General features: G+C 45.1%; 1 protein-coding gene across 6 annotated transcripts in view; it reads left to right on the forward strand.

The window, feature by feature from the left end:
• Positions 1-20288, forward strand: part of ATP8A1 (ATPase phospholipid transporting 8A1) — a 376828-nt gene that overhangs the window by 265381 nt on the left and 91159 nt on the right. For all 6 annotated transcript variants that reach the window (XM_077477552.1, XM_077477551.1, XM_077477556.1 and 3 more), the window contains 4 exons: positions 6578-6627; positions 6798-6867; positions 9054-9138; positions 13604-13743. In XM_077477552.1, coding sequence (XP_077333678.1) covers positions 6578-6627; positions 6798-6867; positions 9054-9138; positions 13604-13743 — 345 coding nt within the window. The remainder of the gene's footprint in view (positions 1-6577; positions 6628-6797; positions 6868-9053; positions 9139-13603; positions 13744-20288) is intronic.

Below are 20288 nucleotides of genomic sequence, written 5' to 3' on the forward strand. Positions count from 1 at the left end.
GGAGACCCGCCACGTGGAGCTCAGGCGGGTGGGGGGAGGAAACCCACCACATGGAGCATAGGGGGGGTGCCCACCACGTGGAGCTCAGGAGGCCCACCAGGTGGAGCTCAGGAGGGGGGGGGACCAACCACGTGTAGCTCGGGATGCCCACCACGTGAAGCACAGGCGGGGGGAGGACGACCCACCACGTGGAGCTCAGGAGGCCCACCACGTGGAGCTCAGAGGGGGGGGGACCCAACACGTGGCGCTCAGGAGGCCCACCACGTGGAGCTTGGGGGGGGGGGGAGACCCAACCCGTGGAGCTCAGGAGGCCCACCACGTGGAGCTCGGGGGGGGGGGACCCAACACGTAGAGCTCGGGGGGGGACCCAACACGTGGAGCTCAGGAGGCCCACCACGTGGAGCTCGGGGGGGGGACCCAACACGTGGAGCTCGGGGGGGGGGGGGGGGGACCCAACACGTGGAGCTCGGGGGGGGGGGGACCCAACACGTGGAGCTCGGGGGGGGGGACCCAACACGTGGAGCTCGGGGGGGGGGGACCCAACACGTGGAGCTCTTTGAAAGCACTTATCTATGTACAGTATAGCTTTAATCTCAGTTGTGCTCCAAAACTTTACTGCATGAAAAATGCAGGGGGGGGGGAGCGCAGCCGAATACCCTCCCCTCCCCCCGCCAGGATAACCGGCGGGTACACTGCATATGTGAGGGGGGGTGGCGCGGCCGATTACCTCCCCTCCCCCCCACCAGGAGAATCGGCGGAACACAGCACATGCGAGGGGGGGGAGGGGGAGCCGGTGCGGCCGATTACCTCCCCCTCCCCCCCACCAGGATAATTGGCGGAACACAGCACATGCGAGGGGGGGAGGGGGAGCCGGCGCGGCCGATTACCTCCCCCTCCCCCACCAGAAGAATCAGCGGAACACAGCACATGCGGGGGGAGGGGGAGTCGGCGCGGCCGATTACCTCCCCCCACCAGGAGAATCGGCGGAACACAGCACATGCGGGGGGAGGGGGAGTCGGCGCGGCCAATTACCTCCCCCCCACCAGGAGAATCGGCGGAACACAGCACACGCGAGGGGGGGAGGGGGAGCCAGCACGGCCGATTATCTCCCCCTCCCCCCCCCACGAGGAGAAACGGCGGGTGCTCCGTACCTGCGAGGGAAGAGGGGGAGGCCGACTATCTCCACCTCCCCTCACCAGGAGACACATGTCCGAGACCCACCAGGAGTGCGTTTTTTTTTTTTTTTTTTTTTTCCAGTCCTTCACAGTCTGAGCGCAGGTCCAGCCGAGCAGGCAGCCAGAGCGCACGGGGAGAGAGGAACCGCCGGGCGGCCGAACACCCCCGCCCCCCCTCAGAACCAGCCGACACTCCGCACAAGCGAGGGGGAGGGGGAGCCGCGGCGGCCGACCACCTCCCCCCCTCCCCCGCCAGGTGAATCGGCAGCGCCGAGCACATGGGACCAAGGGGAGCCGGCGGGCGGCCAACCAAGACATAGGCTCTTTAGCAATGGAGAGCAGAGCCAGTGGCAGCCAATCACCCCCTCCCCCGCCGCCACATGAACAAGGGGAGAGAGGATAAAGCGGCCGCCGAACACCAGGCGGGCTCTAGCAGCCCCTGGTTACGGCCGTGTATGGTAGCGTAACCAGTGGCGGTTGATCGCCCCCTCCCCCCCACACAGGGAGAATCAGCCGGCCGCCACGCGGGTTTGGCGGTCGGCTCCCTGGGGAGCTAGGAGCATGAGGAGTGGGCGGGCAGGGACAGCTGCATCCCTGCTCCCCCCCCCCCCGGCATGAACGCGGGCGGGCGGCATGCTATTCAGAGGGAGCGGAGGGTGGTGAAGGATGGCTGGACTGTCGGCCCCCCACCACCAACCATGCTGCAGGAACAAGGGCTGCAATTAGACCCCGCAGACGGCAGAGCGACCTCCACCCAGGCGAACGCGGTGAAACCGGGGGGGGGGGGGGGGGCGTCGCTCCAACCCAGAACCGCCAATCCCCCAGACAGGCTCTCCTTCTGCTGCCGCCCACTCAGAAACCCTAATGACACTGGCCCTGACAGAGGAGGAGGCTTAAATAGCCCTCTCAGGCTCCTCCTACAAATACAGGCTGGCCTGCGGCCAGCCTTCAACTTATCAGGCATCTAGAGTAGTAAAGTAGAACCAATGAGTATTGGCATAAAGATATGTATATCTAAGTAAAAGGCCTGGGTCAAGGATGGTAAGGGCATGGAGATGGTGGAAAACATAGGATAGCAGGGGGATACTAGCAGGTGACAAGATGAGAAAGAGAGAGGAAAAGGAGGTGGACTTGTGTGAAAGAATCTGTGATATCCAAAAAATAAATAAAAATAAGTGCTCCAAAAAGAAACAATGTGTAAGATATGCAAGTGTGCCTAAATATAGCACATATCAAAAAGGTGACTATAGTAAGTACCTGAGTATGGTGAATATCCTAAGTATAAAAGTAATGAGACACAGCAGGCAATCTCCACAGCTGTGTGTGTCCTCAGTGAAGAGTGAAATGAAATCCAAGCCATGCCTGACCTCCAATTTAACCCCGGAAGAGCCCACGGGCATCATACTACCCAACTAGTTTCATGAGATCCAGCTCGCTCTTTGGAGGTGGATGTGTGTAGCAATGTACCTAGGATGAAAAAAATATATGTTTGGCAATAAAGCACAGTATTTGTTATAAAGGCACAGGGTAGGAGGGGTTGTGGGTCCCCATACTCACCACTGAGCTTGACCATGGCTCCAGGTGTGCGGCCTCAAGATGGCGGCAGCAGGTGCCTCCCACCAATAGTTTTCATTTGGTGATACTTGATCACCTCTGCGGTTTTTAGCTTTTGCGCTATAAACAAAAAGACAATTTTGAAGAAAAACATTTTTTTATTTACTTTCTGCTATAATACAAAAAAAAAAAAAATATATATATATATATATATATATATCAATGTATTCATCAGTTTAGGCAGATATATTTTCTTCTACATATTTCTGGTAAAAAAAAATTGCAATAGGCATATTGGCAATAGGCAAACTATGGGATACATTTAGGGACATAATATAGGAACAAATGTAATTTTTTTTTTTTTTTTTATACGACAATGGTGGCGATCTGCGATTTTTAGCAGGACTGGGGAAGAACAATCTGACCCAAAATGACACTTTTTGTGGACCAGTGACATTATTACATTGCTATAAAAATGCACTGATAAATGTAAAAATTATATTGACAGGAAATGGGTTAACACTAGGGGATGAGCAAGGGGTTAACTGTGTTCCCTGGGTGTGTGCTAACTGTAAGGGGTATGGGCTACCAGGGACATGACAAAGATCGCTGTTTCAGATCACTGGGAACAGAAGATCTGTCATGTCATCTGGAGAACGGGGAATCGCCTTTTTAACATTCACATGCTTTTCCCCATTCTGCCTCTGTACACCTCGATCACGGGTCGCAGGCAGACATGGAGTGCACCGGACTCTATCTCCTATCTCCACTATCGTCCATGCAAAGACCGACGTACACCTATTGCAGTTTGCGCAAGAGAGCCGACCTTCCGCCGTATAATGATGGCGGCTGGTCGGCAATTGGTTATTTTTACTAAACCCACAACAGTAAAGTCAGTCTGTATATGCAGTGAAGCATGCTGGTTATACCCACTGTGGAGCCTACGGGGGTAGTTCTCTGCATTGTGTAAAAAGGCTCTTTGACTCTATCTTCTCTGATCCGCCCATTCTTCCACTGTCCCCAACCCATCTCCTGCTAAGACAGAGCCTTTGGAGTCACTCTGCATATGCTTAGTTTGGTGTATTACTAGAGTTTTTTTTTTCCCTTGGGAGGATGCATGTTATTAGCACAGGGCCAATCAGAACTGTCCAGACAGAGGGTTAAGGGTCCTACAGCCTCATAGGACAGTCAGAGTAGAATGAAAATTCAATTTTTAACCAGACACTGATGTCACAAGACTGCTATAAACTGCTGAGAAAAGATATTTACTGGTTTATATTTACAAAAATAATTGCATTTTCATGTTCTGTGTACTGTGGGAGACAAGATATATATAGAACGCAGGGTCCTGGGTTTAGTAACAATATAGGGCACGTTGTGGTGAATATTGTGTTCCATTTAGATGCTTTGTGCGATTTTCCTTTAAACCAAGACTTCCATATTTGCTTTAATGTAGGTAATTTTTTTGCATTCTTATGACTGAAAATTAAATTTTAAGTAATTCTCCTTTTTTTTGTAATTCGTTGTTTCTCGGGTCCTTTCTCCACGACCCTGCTATTTCTGCAGAATAAAACAAAATGTTACAATTATTTATAGCTTCAGTGTTTTGCTGTGGCTTGTCGGCTGCGAGTCCCCCAGGGCTGTGTCATATGAGAGTCAGAATTAAAAGTAACACTTCATGATACTGTGCAATATCACCAGAGATTGAGTGTAAACCTGCACATTTTAAAGTAGATCTGATCAGACAAGGAGCCAACTTGATTTTCTGTTTCAATTATACCTTGTGGTCATGTAAACTGGTTGCGCATTGGTTTATTGTAAAATGCAGTTTCTCCTGACTGGAGAAAATCTGTGTTAAAAACCAAAGCTGCGGTTTTTCAAACCAATTTAGCAGAGTTTGGTTTTTGGTTGTTTGTTTCATTGGCCAGAATTTTAATATATTCTGGCTATTAAAATAAACTGAAGCGCGTTTAGCGTTTGGGCATGTTTTAGCAGCTTCAAGCATTTTTTCTACCAAAACTTTGCCACTCTTGGACGCACTGGCAGTGAGTTTACCTCTAAAAGCCAGAAAAACACTCAAATCGGGCGGACAAAAAAAGGTCCAGAACTTGTTTGCGCTTTAGACGTTTGTCTTCAGATGACATGGGGGGGGGGGTGATGTGAACATATAGAATAATAGAGAATTTTTTTTTTCTCCTCCAGCATTTTTGAGCTTCAAGCAGATAATCGCTGGAGTGTGAATGCAGCCTAAATGCTGCTAAAAGCCTATGTGTGCATGGGCACATAGGCTAACATAAAGGGGTGCTTAGAGGCGGGGGAAAAAATAGCCAGACCCCCTTAGGAGCAGCTGTAAAAAAAAAGTCCAATGTGCATGGAGCCAAATGGATAGAGCTCTAATCCTTGACCATCCCCCCACACACATTTTAATTGGACAGGCACTATGATGGGCTAACGGATTGGCCATTAGGAATATGTTTGAAGTAAAAGGGAGGCTGGCAAGCTTCGCCCCAGGAAGTGGAGGAAGTTTGCAAGTTCGGATTGGCTGGCCTTCAACTGTAACAGAAGTGAATAAGAGCTCATACAGTTACACACTTCTTTGCAAAAGTTGGGCAATCTCAATAGCTGTTTTTAACAATTATCAGCAGCAACCAGCTCTCCCAGCACAGACTTGTATTCTGTATCTATATGCTTCCAGACTGTCCAACACACATTGACAAAAGGCTACGGATTACCCTGACTTGTAGGAAAGAGAATGGCACATAAGAAACCCCCCTTGATTAGCCCCTCATAGCCACCTGACTACAGCTCAGACCTGGAAGTGCATTTTTGGTCATTTGGATACTGAACGGATGCATTAAAAGAAAGATTTGTATTAACAAAAAAATACTCATCTAGGTAGATGCAGGATCAGTCCTCTAAGGCTGAGAACTCGGCAATCAAAGCTCGCTGATTGCTCAGTTCTCAGTCTTCAGTTAGCAGAGAGCCGGTGTCGGTCAGTCATCAGCTCTCTGCTCTGCCCCTCCAGCACTCACTGGTTCCAGGCTGTGGAGGGATTGGGAATGACTGGCTCAAGCCTTCAGTTTCCAGTCAGTTATCTGGATGGGTCCCAACATTAAAGTCTGGATTTTTCCAGAGCCTGGACCGGCTGAGTGACATCAGTCAACAGCGGTCCGTAGCCTTTGGCCCCCCTTCTCCTTTAATTCATAATTTTGTCAAACCATGAACAATTTGGATTTGGGTCAAACTTGTGTTCAACCCAAGGATCATTTCTGTTTGCTAAGCTGCCAATATGCAGGTCAGGTGTCCCCAGTCTAGTCCAACATAAGTTCCTTGGCATCTTGTGTATAAAGACAAGGTCGCAAACCACAAAGTCGAGCTGAAATCTATCCAACAGCAATTTGTGAAAGTTGCAAAGATGTGCATGTGTAGAAGTAGAGTGTAATTTTACTTTTGCTAGTAGGGTGGGTTCAGAACTTGTCTTTTTTATTGCTGTGTTCTGATTGGGGAGGATCTACCTCACTTCTTTCTTATCCCTGTGTTAGTGGACGTCCAGACTGAGGATATAATGCTTTTTATTACCTTGGGGATGGGTTAGAACCTGTTTCAGATTTTATTGATGTCAGTGTTCTCATTGGGTAAACTTCATGTCCAGCATACACTGGTCTCCAGGACAGCAAATGAGGGAAAACTCTTCTACTGACTGTAATTAAAACTTTTCTGTCCACAAGAAAAATGTTTTGGCTAGAGTTACTATAAGGTTGCATCCTTCCTGAATAGGATTAGCGGTTTACTGATTGATTCTCTTATTGCCTGGAGATGTTCTTTAATTCATTTAAAATCTCTTTCAGCTCGGTCAGGAGGAAAGGTTTGAGCTGCTGAATGTGCTGGAGTTTACAAGGTAAATATATAATTATAGTCTTATTTTAGGAACACAGAATATATTCTTCAATGCCAGCTTCATGTAGATCAAAAGTCAATGTGTCTTCCATCATTTTATTTTATTAAATGAGATGTATCTTAATCCTCCCAACACACTTTGTGCTATAATGCAAAATTTCTTTGTTTCAGTAATCGAAAACGTATGTCTGTGATCGTTCGTAATTCATCAGGAAAACTGAGATTGTACTGCAAAGGGGCTGTAAGTAATAGACGCAATGCAACTCAGTCTTCCATCTTCTATATGCCACACAGCGTCTGCTCATCCTTGCATGTAATGCCTGTGCATGTTTACTTTGCGCTTTTCTTTCTAACTAATTTAATGTATGTCGTTTTAATTACCCTCATATTTTAATAGGTCTTTGGTTCAGCAACTATTAACTGATAACTATCAGCAATATTTAACAAATCAATTTACATATTTAGTTTAATCTTTTCTGTCCCGCTGCCTGAACAGCCCCATCTTCTGTAAAATCAGCATGCTGTTATGTGGGTTTAACCATTTTGGCACATATGCACTTGGTGTACTGACATTTCATTCTGTTGATGGGGTGGCTATACTCACCGCATCTTCATTTCAGGCTTCAGTGCCATATACATGGGCCGAATATCTATCAATAGAAACCCATCGATATTCAGCCCATCCACACTAGACCCTCATCAAAGAAGCATGACCGAAAAGGGTCCTGCCGATCAGCGTTCTCAGCCAATGGTTCAGAGCGCTAACCAGTGTGTACTGGCGGGGGGTGCCATCCCTCTGCCATCAGATAGTTAGTACATGGCCTCCTCCCAAGCTCTTCAGTTTCTTTTCCTTCAGCCCACTGGGTTGAATGAAGAATAACTGTTATACCCTGTACACGCGACTCTGAAGGTTTTTCCGACGAATTCTGCTGAAACTGTCTTGCGTACACACGATCACACCAAAGTCCGATCGTCAAGAACACAGCGACGTACAGCACGTGCGACGAGACTAGAAAAAGGAAGTTCAATAGCCAGTAGCCTGTCGGAGCAGCATAAAGACAAGCGGTTTTCCCGATAGGAATTGGTTCCATCGGAAATATTTAGAACATGTTCTATTTCTAGGTCCGTCCGAATTTTCGAAAAAAAAAAGTCAGATGGGGCATACGATCGGAATACACGATGAAAAGCTTCCGTCTGACTTTTTCTGTCGGACATTCCGCTCGTGTGGACTACGCTTAAGTATGAAAAGGGCTCAAAAGGCACTGATGGCTACAATGGAAATTTTTCTTTTAGATGGAATTTGGGATAAAATGATTTCTGCAGCATGGAGTAGATGTGTAAATATATGTATATATGCATTTTTAAATTGGTGATTTGAAAAAAGTGCTTTTAGGGTTGGTCGTTAACCATGACCATGTCTGTTTTGAAAAACGTGGTGGTGAAGAACATGGGGCATCGCCTCCTTCACACTCTGCATGGTTGAATACAGCTCCCCAACCATATGGTATTGTCAATGGCTGCACTGACATACATCAAAAGCCTTAGTGATGGTAAACCCAAAACCAAAAATGTAATCTATTTCAGCTTTTCAATCAATAGATGTGGTGGCTGCTTGTTTGTTTTTTGGGACGGTTTTCGCCTTTTTTTCCCTCCCTCTTTTCACCTGGTGATCTGGCCAGTGAAGTTGGCCATATGTTGATCGAAATTTAGCCAGCCTGGATGAAATTTGATCCATGTATGGGCCATTCTCTCGATTTCTGTACAGCTACCTTGTCGGGTTTTCCCTGCTCGGTCTGCACCAAAGGCTATAGATGCCAGGTCTGAGCAGAATACAATAGCTCAGTGAGAGGTTCCCCTGTCCACCTCGAATGTGTGGGTGGGGGCATCGGGTATTTTTTATTTTATTTTTTCCCCCTGCCTAGAGGAAGGAACCACAGGGGCACCTTTGAACAGAAGCTTTGTCAATCTGGAGGGAGGGGAGATGTACTAACAAATTTAGATACGCCAACACAATGAAGCCAATCTCCAGCTTACACTACAGTTACGGTAACAGTGTTTGTTTCTTTTGAGGTAAGGGTTTGCATGATTAAAAGCTGATAATTGTAAGCACCCCAGTCGGTGATGGTTTGTCTCAACACTCTGCTATATTTGCGGGAGAGCTTGTTCTGTTGAAAAACAGACTTGCTGGCTGGATCACTAGATGAAAATAAAGTAGAGAGCTCCTTTTAAAAATAAAATGAATGCATCCATCACATCTAAGAATTTATAAGCTGCTATATAATTGTTTTCTTTTTTGTTTAATACTGCTTCAAACATTTTCCCATTCACTATTAAATCCGCTGTATTAATTAGACCTGCTTCCTGCTCTACCTCACATTTCCTTTGTCATGCTGTATATATCACATACACTCTTTTTCTTGAAAATAGGATACCGTAATTTATGACCGTTTGGCAGAAACCTCAAAGTACAAAGAGATCACTTTAAAACATCTGGAACAATTTGCTACTGAAGGTATGATTAACACCCCTGAATTATAAGTAAAGAGAAACGTATTACAGAGCAGAAGGTGAAAGATTTTTTTATTTTTTTTCGAGAAACTTCGATCTGTTCTGTCAGGTTCACTGAGCTTGTCTGCATTTACTTTAAGCTGGCCATACACTATCAGATTTTTGAACAAACAAAAATTCTCATCAGTACTTTTAATGGCATGACAATTGGCGTTCGAAAGTACTTCAAATTTATTTGCTTTTAATAATCGATTTAGGAGTGAGTGGACTTCTCCAACACAAAACACATTAATGCCTGGTACACACAATGAGATTATCGGATGAATCAATTTTTTTTTGGGGGGGGGGGGGGGGGGTTTGCATGCTAATCTCAGATCGAACCTGAAGAGTTTTACTGAAGTCACGAAAATTCTCGTACGACAGAATAAAAATTCGGAAATTATGTAATTTGGTGCTTGTCCCATCGGTTAAAATCGGATGAACTGCCATCCCCTCGAAAGCAGTGTACTACCAATCAGATTATCATACGATCGCTTTGAAAGCGGTATATTTCTTACAATTTTCTGGTCATGCGTACAGGGCTTAAAGTGGTTTGGTACCTAAAAATGAAAGTTCATGTTATTAAAATCAACAGTTAGCATACTTACCTAAACGAACCCTGAAAAAAAAAAATATTATTTACTTACCTTTTATTTCTGATGTTTCAGCTGACTTCCGGGTTCTCCTCCCGTGGGAGTAGGGGTGGCTATCGTCCTCGCAATGGTCCCTGGGAAATTTCCCAAGAATCCATGGGGGACATTGAAATTGCGAAATCTCGCGAGATTTCGTTCGGACGCCGGTCACGTGACGAGGGCGTGTACGAATTTGCCATTTTTAAAGTGGGCAGGCAGCTGTATCTGCCATTACACACGAGGTAGCAAGCAAACAAGTGATTGCTTCTGTGGGTTCGTTTTCATTCATTCTTTGTTCTCTGTGCTGTGTGGTTTTCGTTGCCTTGACAACGGGGCGGGAACTTCCTGGAGTTTTTCTTTCCTTGTCACTGCTCTCACTGAGCATGTGCAAGATGGAGCGGAGCATGCTGGGAGCCAGACGTCATCATATACCAGGAAGTAAATGCCTGTGGGCTTCAGACGCCCACAGTTAAAATGGAAAATGCCAGAGTAGGTTTTTATAAGTCATCCTGAAGAAAAGATTCGTCGTGCCGGGGGTCAAATAAACGCCGGACGTGGATGCCAATCGAAGCTAGCACTCACCCACCAGTGAGACAGGTAAGAAAAAAATAAAAAAAGAGCGGAATCCCACTTTAAGACTCCATTCACACTTGGAGGCCTCCAAAGTTGCACCGACTTTAGAGTGCAACTTTGACGCAACATTGGATGAGTGCGGATACGACTTTGGCTTTGACCAGTGATAATGGACAACTGTTGCACATAAGTTGAATTGTATAACATTATTAAAGTACGACTTTCATGTTACTTATGAGTGTTTACATTGATGTCCCTCCAAGTTGCGTGAAAGTCGGACCAAAGTAGTGAACTACTTATTGGTGAGTATGAACTACTTTGACGTTGCTGCAACTTTAAGGCCCCTTTCACACTGCCACGACTTGAAAGTCTCGTGAATTTTTTGGCCGCGATTTTGCAGAGATTTCTGGGAATTCCTGTGTAAACTTGAGGTCTATGGACCTCAAAGCGCATCAAAGTCAGACCAATGTAGTACAGATATGAATGGTTATCATTGGGAGTCATGGGGTTCGACTTGTCATGTGACTTTGATGTCCAAAGTCACAGGAAAAATCGCACAAGTGTGAAAGGGGCCTAAAACGTTTTTGAACAAAATTCTACTAGCGTATGACCAGCTTTAGATTTATACCTGTAAGGTGGTTACTACATCTTTGAGAAGAATAAGAGAATTAAAACTTGCTATCCAATTCACAGTTTATTTATTATAAAAATGTTAACAGGGTTTCATTGTGTTATGGAAGTAACGCTGTCCAAGACGAGTAAATTAGAAGAACTTTTTGGTTACTTAACCACCTCACCTACATACCTGTGCACCCCCTGTGGACCTGAGCAATTTTAATTTCCGCTATGGGACTGTTAGGCAATATTTTTTCATTACTTCCACTTTTGCAATCCAATGTACACCACACCACATTTTTATCTATTCTAATTCACACGTTTTTAAAATCTGTCTTCCCTGGTAGAAGTTTCTACCAAAAGGTGTCATTGCTGATTGGAATGTTTTTTTCATACATTAACATACAATGTAAGAAGCACCGCCTGTAAACTAGGGTTGGCAACCCACGGGTAGCACCCGGTCCGCCACCGCTGAATGTCCAACCTGTCAGTGCTCGTGATTAATTCACGAGGACCCGGCCCACGGGCTTTTTTGCGGCTGTCCTCCTCATTGGACAGCGGCCAGCAGCCATTATCACAGGGCTGGATGGGGCGGGACCTGCTGGAGTTTCATTTTTCAATAAACAGCAGTTGGTGGTTGCCGGGCGATCCCAGGAACCAATCACCAGCCTATTAATGTGAAAAGTTAACTTCAGCAGTTCCTGCCCCTATCCAGCCCTGTGATATCGATTTCTGCTGCTCTTCTTGCTGTGCACCTGTGTACGGTAGGAGAGTTCTACCTACACAGCATGTGTATGTGGGGTGGGGGACAAAGGACACTACATTGGGGGAGGGTGGAGGAGACGGAAGACCCTACAGTGAGGGGGTGCAGGGGACAGAACACTGCTATAGGGGAACAGAGGACACTTCAATAGGGGGGACCCCATCTCCCTTGAGGACGGGGACCCCCATTTTCTCTAGGCACAGGAACCTCATTTTCAGACCACGGTGGCTGGCAGGTCAGCCACCCTTGGGTGCCAGGATGGGGGAGGGTAACATTGGAATCCCCAGCTACATACTCCCTCAGGGTGACCTGGTTTTGGATTAGTTAAGCATCTTAAAGTGAGGTAAACCTGTGGTCAAATTACTGACTGATTTCTCTACTCAACCTTGATATTAAAGTAGGAGTAAACTCCCATCTCTGAGTTCTACCTTTGGGTAAGCCTATAATAAGGCTTACCTATAGGTAGTGTAAATATCTCCTAAATGTGTGCGGTTTCAGAGATATTTACTGTACATGCAGCCAGTGACATCACTGGCCCGTACACTGTGAAGGAACAGCCACCCAGGCCATTCCCTCAGACCCCTGTGCTGTAATCTGTGGCTCCCACACGCATGCGTGGGAATGACATAATCGCGGCTCTGACCTATCACAGACCTGGAGTCCGCAAACCCAGAAAGAAGATGAGAGCGCCTGCAGCTCTGACATCTCGGGCTGAAAGGGCTTTGTTTTAAGGTATGTTTAACATCATGTGCTAGTATGCAATGCATACTAGCACATTATGGCTTTACCTTGCAGGGTACAAAAAAAGTCCAGTGGTTTACCACCGCTTTAAGCTCTTCGCTAAAATCAGCACAACTGTAGACAAAGCCAATAAATAGGCTATTTAATTTATTACCAGATAGGGTTCTTCCTTCATTGCCGAGGTAGTGATAATATTCGACGGACATCACTGTTATGTGCAGTACATAAATGGAACATGCCAGCCTACCTCTAATCACTGGATGTACAGACAGAATTTAAAAAAAATGCCCTCAGTCTATCCCTTCTTCCACAAGACCACCTTCCCTGCAGACTTCTTTGCCATTTACCTGGACACTATACTATCTCTCATCTCTGTATCAATGTAACTAAAACCTACAACACCCTTCTACCAAGCCAACTAACCCCATATGCTCACAACACTAACCTCGCTAATGACACGTTGGGTCCCACTGAGTATCTTATGCTACCTAAAATTTTTCAAAGCCTTTACAGATTATCAGTCTCGGAGATAATTGTGAATGATGGCCTTAGAATTATTGCTTTCACTCGCCATTGAAATTTGCAGCGATACCTCATGTGTACGCTGAGTGGTGCCACACACCTTCACTATATTGAATATAGGCACGATTCTTTCATATCCATGTGAGTTGCCTATTTTGTGTGCACTTGCTAGTGTTGTATATGTTTGGCACCCCCTGGTGGCCTCTTGTTTCACATGCACAGGTTAATCGCTGTTTTCATACATGTGCAGGACCTACATGCGTATTTGCCTTTGTATGGGGTGGCAGGGATGCTTTTACATTTTTTTTCTTTTGTTTTACACTTTAAAATAAAAATGTTCATTTTATTTTATTGCAATTGGTAGAAGGTTAACAAGCCAAGGAATGACTGCTCTAAAACTGGAAGTTACACAGGAGATCGAGGAATGCCTGTTGCTCAAACTTTTGTAGCTTGCTATCCTGGCTGATTACCGGCTCTTCTCACTACTGTAGAAGTAATTGGGCAGCTGTACATTCGTTATATCTGTAAATTTCAGAACGGTAATGTTGTGGAAATAAGCTCACAACATAATGTCTTGTTCATAGGTCTAAGAACACTGTGCTTTGCTGTGGCTGCCATCCCTGACAGCGTGTATGAGGAATGGCTGGATGTATATCACAGAGCCTCCATCTCTGTACAGAATAGAGCTCTGAAACTGGAGGAGTGCTATGAACTGATAGAGAAGGTAAGCGGCGTCATGTATTCTTTCATGTTCTGACATCTTAGCTCTGTTTGCTTGGGTTTGTTCACACAGTAGCACACAACATACACCCTGCAATATTACACACTATATTACAACAGTGTAGATGTGGTGCCACTTTGTTAATTGCATCCCAGTACACATCCACAGTGCATTGCAATGCACACATGCATATGCTATATGCATTGTCCTGCTCTGAAAAATATATACTACCTATAATGTCATTTTGACAGCCCTATTCATGAATGGGCTGTCTAAAGCGAAGATGAATGCTTTGCAGAGCACTGCATTATGGTTTGAACTGGCCATTACAGTGTAAATATCTGAAAAGGACATCCTCCTTCCATGCAGCTGAATACACAGATTAAATACACACATACACTTCTGAGGACTCCATGATACTGCTTAATCTTTGGCTGCACATTGGACTACTGATTTATATCACCATATTGGTAAATCCACCAAATCTTGCTGCCTTCATCTTCAAATGGCAAAAAATATACAGTCAGCCACACAAAGTATGATTATGAACATAATGCTTGCAGAAAATGTATGCAAGACGACTATGCATTCTCATTAAAAGGATATATGTGTTATCAGTAGACAAATATTTTCACACTATGGTACATGGAACTTTCCTTATAATGGCACAAAGCTATTTCCAGGAGACTGTATTAGGTAGCCAGTTACATAGAGGACAGAAGAAGTGTAGCATATTTATTGTGGGGGGAAAAAGAAAATTGTCAACTCGCATGTAGATAGTTGAAAGTTTGCTCATCTTCAAAGTTGGGCCGGTGATGGTGAAGATATCGGTGCAGTGGGGAGCCAAAATACAGTCCAGGATCAATCTACAGTTCTGTCAGATGGATGTGCCTGTGAAACACGAGGCCACCAGGGGGTGCCAAACATATACAACAATAGCAAGTGCACACAAAATAGGCAACTCACATGGATATGAAAGAATCGTGCCTATATTCAATATATTGAAGGTGTGTGGCATAAGGGATATACAGTCCCATCCAAAATGTCTGTTGCCATGGAGGTCTTGATGTTGTAGCTGTGGGCCGGCAGGATGTAGGGAGCTGGTGGCAGGCTCTGTGGAGTGTACAGCAGGCCAGATGTGATGTCACATGTCCGGGAGTCGTCCACTGACATGGCAACGCATTTCAAGGCTGCTCCGCCTCTGTCAAGCCGTCATATATTGTATGCTGCACTTAAGCTGGCTACACATACAATTGTCTTGTATAATTTCCTTTAGATTTACCAAGACCATATAGTATGAGGCCAATCCTAAACCCTTTCAATTTGTATGCAAATAGGCAGGCCCTTGCACTGCATACTGTAGTTCAAGGTAAATCTAAAGGAAACTGAACAAATAAAAATGTGCATAGTGTGTAGCCAGGTTTGGTGCCCCTTGGTGTCCTCTGCTGCACTGAGATCTTCACCATCACAGGCCCAACTTGTGAACGTTTAACTGCCTATATGTGAGTTTCAAATTGTCTTTTTTCACACTAAATATGTAAATTTACTGCATTCAGATTATGCCCTGTTCTGTCCTTATCTGTTACCCAAAGAGAATAGTTCATTCTCCATGAGGTGCTGCACCTCCAGTTCCCTGAAACCAGTGAGAGTTAACCCTGGAAGTTGAACTTTTTGCTGAACTGATTACATCTCCAATAACTCACGCTACTCTTTGTGCCATATTTTACATTCAACTACATGAATAAAGCCTTTAATGATTTGGGCTGTATTGGTTGTGCCCTGCATGGGTCACAGCATGTCATCAACATGAAATAGTTATACTAGAGTTTATATCCTGCTGCATGCCGGTCTTCGATCGCTAGCTCATTTCAAGGCTTGTGTAATCTCATCATTGGATCATTGGATGGATCCCTCCTGAATGACCAGCTGATGTCATCTTCCTTTCAGCTTGCAGTATATTAACTCATGGAAATACACCTGTGGCTTTGCTTTTCCAGTGCCAGATTTTCACACCTGTGTAAGCTTTTCATTTTATAGTTTGCTCTCGGAGAGTTCAGTCATTCCTTCATAGTCATATCTTTTTGTGGTTCTCCACCTCCTTCTGAACTTTGCTTCTCAAGAAACAGTGGTTGAACAGTTAAGTAATGATTAATTAGGGATGAAGTAATTCCCAGATTTACAACTCTGACAGTATTTTATATATACTTGCATAGTGCTGTAACCTAAAGAACTTAGCCAGAAATGTACAGTGCCTTGAAAAAGTATTCATACCCCTTTGACACTTTTCACATTTTGTCATGTTACAACCAAAAACAAATGTATTTTATTGCGATTTTTTGACCGACCAACACAAAGGGCAACATAATTGTGAAGGGAATGCATTTGTATTCAGCCCCCCGAATCAGTACTTCGTAGAACCACCTTTCGCTACAGTTAGAGTTGCAAGTGTTTTGGGGGATTTCTCTACCAGGTTTGCACATCTAGAGAGTGAAATGTTTGCCCATTCTTCTTTGCAAAATATCTCAAGCTGTGTCAGATTGGATGGAGAGCAATTTTCAAGTCTCGTCACAGATTCTCAATTGGATTTAGGTCTGGACTTTGACTGGGCCATTCTAACGCATGAATATTCTTTGATCTAAATCATTCCATTGTAGCTCTGGCTGTATATTTAGGGTTGTTGTCCTGCTGGAAGGTGAACCTCCACCCCAGTCTCAAGTCTTTAGCAGACTCTAACAGGTTTTCTTCTAAGATTGCTCTGTATTTGGCTCCATTCATCTTCCCATCAACTCTGACCAGCTTCCCTGTCCCTGCTGAAGAAAAGAACCCCCACAACATGATTCTGCCACTACCATGTTTCACGGTGGGGATGGTGTGTTTAGGGTGATGTACAGTGTTAGTTTTTTGCCACACATAGCGTCTTGCTTTTAGGCCACAAAGTTCAATTTTAGCCTCATCTGACCAGAGCACCTTCTTTCACATGTTTGCTGTGTCCCCCACATAGCGTCTCGCAAATGGGAAGTCTTCTTATGGCTTTCTTTCAACAATGGCATTCTTCTTGCCATGCCTCTATAAAGGCCAGATTTGTGGAGTGCACGATTAGTTGTCCTGCGGACTGATTCTCCCACCTGAGCTGTGGATCTTTGCAGCTTCTTCAAAGTTACCATGGGCCTCTTGACTGCTTCTCTGATTAATGCTCTTCTTGCTTGTCCTGTCAGTTTAGATGGACGGCCATGTTTTGGTAGATTTGCAATTGTGCCATACTCGTTCCATTTTCAGGGGATGGATAGAACAGTGCTCTGTGAGATGTTCAAATCTTGGGATTTTTTTTATAGCCTATCTCTGCTTTAACCCACTTTCATATTAGGCAGATTTGGCATGCGATTTGACTTGTCAAAGGCAATTGGTTCCACAAAATTTTAGTTGGGGGTATCAGAGTTAAGGGGGCTGAATGCAAATGCACGCCACACATTTCAGATATTTATTTGTAAACAATTTTGAAAACCCATTTATCATTTTCCTTCCACTTTACAATTAAGTGCCACTTTGTGTTGGTCTATCACATAAAATCCCAATAAAATACATTTACATTTTTGTTTGTAACATGACAAAATCTGGAAAATTTCAAGGCACTGTATCTTCAGTATAACCTAAAAAAAAAGTGTTAGTGTATTGGAATAACCACACTAGTCCTGTTTCACTGATATTCCATGCTTATAACAATTTTATTCTATTTCAGCATGATGGTGAGGCTGGGTGTATAGTAAAACTTATGTAACCTGTTACTCTATACGTTACTTGTGAACTGCTACAAAAAGTTCAACTGGTTTCATGCCAAATGGGCAAGGGGATTTTCTTAGCAGATCACAATTGTTTTTCCATATCGGGCTACTGCCTACATTGCTCTTCTACCATAGGCACAAGCTTGTTAGTTTGTGCTTTGATCACTCTCATAATAATGTTTGTTCTAAAACCAGCTGCTGTCTAATGTCTGTGCAGCAACTTTAGTGGATCTTTTTGTCGTAAAATGGTGGATCGTTTTGTATTTTATGGAGAAATCAGCTGTCGTGAGTCTGTTCTACCTGGGATTTGCAACTTGGCATTGTGTTTGCTACATGTAGCCAGTGGTGCCATTATTGCATCTCATGAGTCCCCAGCTATATATTACAGCTAATGCAGAGTGGTATCAGGGTGCCAAGTGCTTTAATGCTTTCTGAATGCCAGCACCTGCCACTGCCTGTTGGGTGGTGTGGCCACCTGACTGGCATAGTGTAGTTTGGCCCAAGCAGGAAACACCCACGCAAAAACAATAATGAATGTGACCTGAGGTATATGAAAAATCAAATGTGTACCTATCACGTGATTAGTAGCCATCTAAAACGATTTTTTAAATATTAATGAGCTGCACGTCTTCCAGCTAAATTAAGCCAAAGATATAAAAGGGATGAAAACCGCACTCTTATAAATACATAGTGATATCAAATGGACAATAGTCATATGGGCAAAAAGTCCATGATATATGGTCCAAATAAAGTGCTCAGTGCCAATTAATACATCCAAACATGATATAAAAAAAAGGTGGCACCCAGGAAAGTTGTGCTCTTCCTCTTTTCCCAGTAGAAGCACACCACACTCACCGGACATATACAACCTCTTTTCTCAAGAGGTCAATACCCACTTAAAGTATCCACAATGGGTGCTCCCATATGCAGCTGTTAGGTTCTCAGTCAGCTGATGGTATGCTGTACACATGGACGAGTGAATCTCAACATATACTTTAGGGATGCACCGAAATTTCGGCCGCCGAAACATATCGGCCGAAAATGGCCCTTTCGGCAAAAAGCCGAAAGAGAATTTCCGCCGATACTGGTGCCGAAAATGGGGCGGGGCGTGGCCCCGCCCCCGGTGCCGCCCATCACGGGGGGGGGTCCTTCTATCCTTAGCTCTCTTGCTCCCCTCCCTCCTCACCTATGCTGCAGTCAGCCTGTGGGGTCTCGCTCTGAAGTCCCCCTCTCCACAGCGGTGGCTGTATATGTCTCCTCAGCCGATGTGTAAATCGGCTGTGCAGGAGCTGGGCACGATGTTCACTGTGAAAGTGAAACCAAAGCAGAGGCGTCTAGCAGTGTGTACTGTGCTCTCTGCCTCCCCCTAGAGTGCAGTACCCAGCATGGAGATTAATGAAGAGCTGCAGCTGCCAATTTAAAAAAAAGACTGTCTATATATGTTTGTATGCCTGTGTGTTGTGTGTATTGTATGTATGTGTGTTATATGTATGTATGTATGTATGTATGTATGTATATATGTATGTATGTGCATGTTTATATGTATGTATGTATGTGCATGTTTATATGTATGTATGTTATGTGTGCATGTTTATATGTATGTGTGTTAAGTGTGTATGTGCGCATGTATGTGTTATGTGTGTTGTATGTTTTATATGTGTGTGTGTGTGTGTGCACGCGTTTTTATATGTGTATGTTTATATGCACTGGTGAGGCACAGGCAGGCTACATGGCGGGCACTGGTAGGCTGCTGGCACAGTGAGGCTGCATTGATCTCCTGTAGCATGTCCGCAATCTCTGACCAGCTCCTGTAGCATGCCTGCAGTCTCTGACCATCTCCTGTACCATGTCTGCAGTCTCTGACCATCTCCTGTACCATGTCTGCAGTCTCTGACCAGCTCCTGTACCATGTCTGCAGTCTCTGACCAGCTCCTGTACCATGTCTGCAGTCTCTGACCAGCTCCTGTACCATGCCTGCAGTCTCTGACCATCTCCTGTACCATGCCTGCAGTCTCTGACCAGCTCCTGTACCATGCCTGCAGTCTCTGACCATCTCCTGTACCATGCCTGCAGTCTCTGACCATCTCCTGTACCATGTCTGCAGTCTCTGACCAGCTCCTGTACCATGCCTGCAGTCTCTGACCATCTCCTGTACCATGCCTGCAGTCTCTGACCATCTCCTGTACCATGCCTGCAGTCTCTGACCATCTCCTGTACCATGCCTGCAGTCTCTGACCATCTCCTGTACCATGCCTGCAGTCTCTGACCATCTCCTGTACCATGCCTGCAGTCTCTGACCATCTCCTGTACCATGCCTGCAGTCTCTGACCATCTCCTGTACCATGCCTGCAGTCTCTGACCATCTCCTGTACCATGCCTGCAGTCTCTGACCATCTCCTGTATCATGCCTGCAGTCTCTGACCATCTCCTGTACCATGTCTGCAGTCTCTGACCATCTCCTGTATCATGTCTGCAGTCTCTGACCATCTCCTGTATCATGTCTGCAGTCTCTGACCATCTCCTGTATCATGTCTGCAGTCTCTGACCATCTCCTGTATCATGTCTGCAGTCTCTGACCATCTCCTGTATCATGTCTGCAGTCTCTGACCATCTCCTGTATCATGTCTGCAGTCTCTGACCATCTCCTGTATCATGTCTGCAGTCTCTGACCATCTCCTGTACCATGTCTGCAGTCTCTGACCATCTCCTGTACCATGCCTGCAGTCTCTGACCATCTCCTGTACCATGCCTGCAGTCTCTGACCATCTC

The sequence above is a fragment of the Lithobates pipiens genome, unplaced genomic scaffold (assembly GCF_037356315.1).
Source record: "Lithobates pipiens isolate NorthernLeopardFrog02 unplaced genomic scaffold, aLitPip1_a1.2 Scaffold_13, whole genome shotgun sequence".
Classification (NCBI taxonomy): domain Eukaryota; kingdom Metazoa; phylum Chordata; class Amphibia; order Anura; family Ranidae; genus Lithobates; species Lithobates pipiens.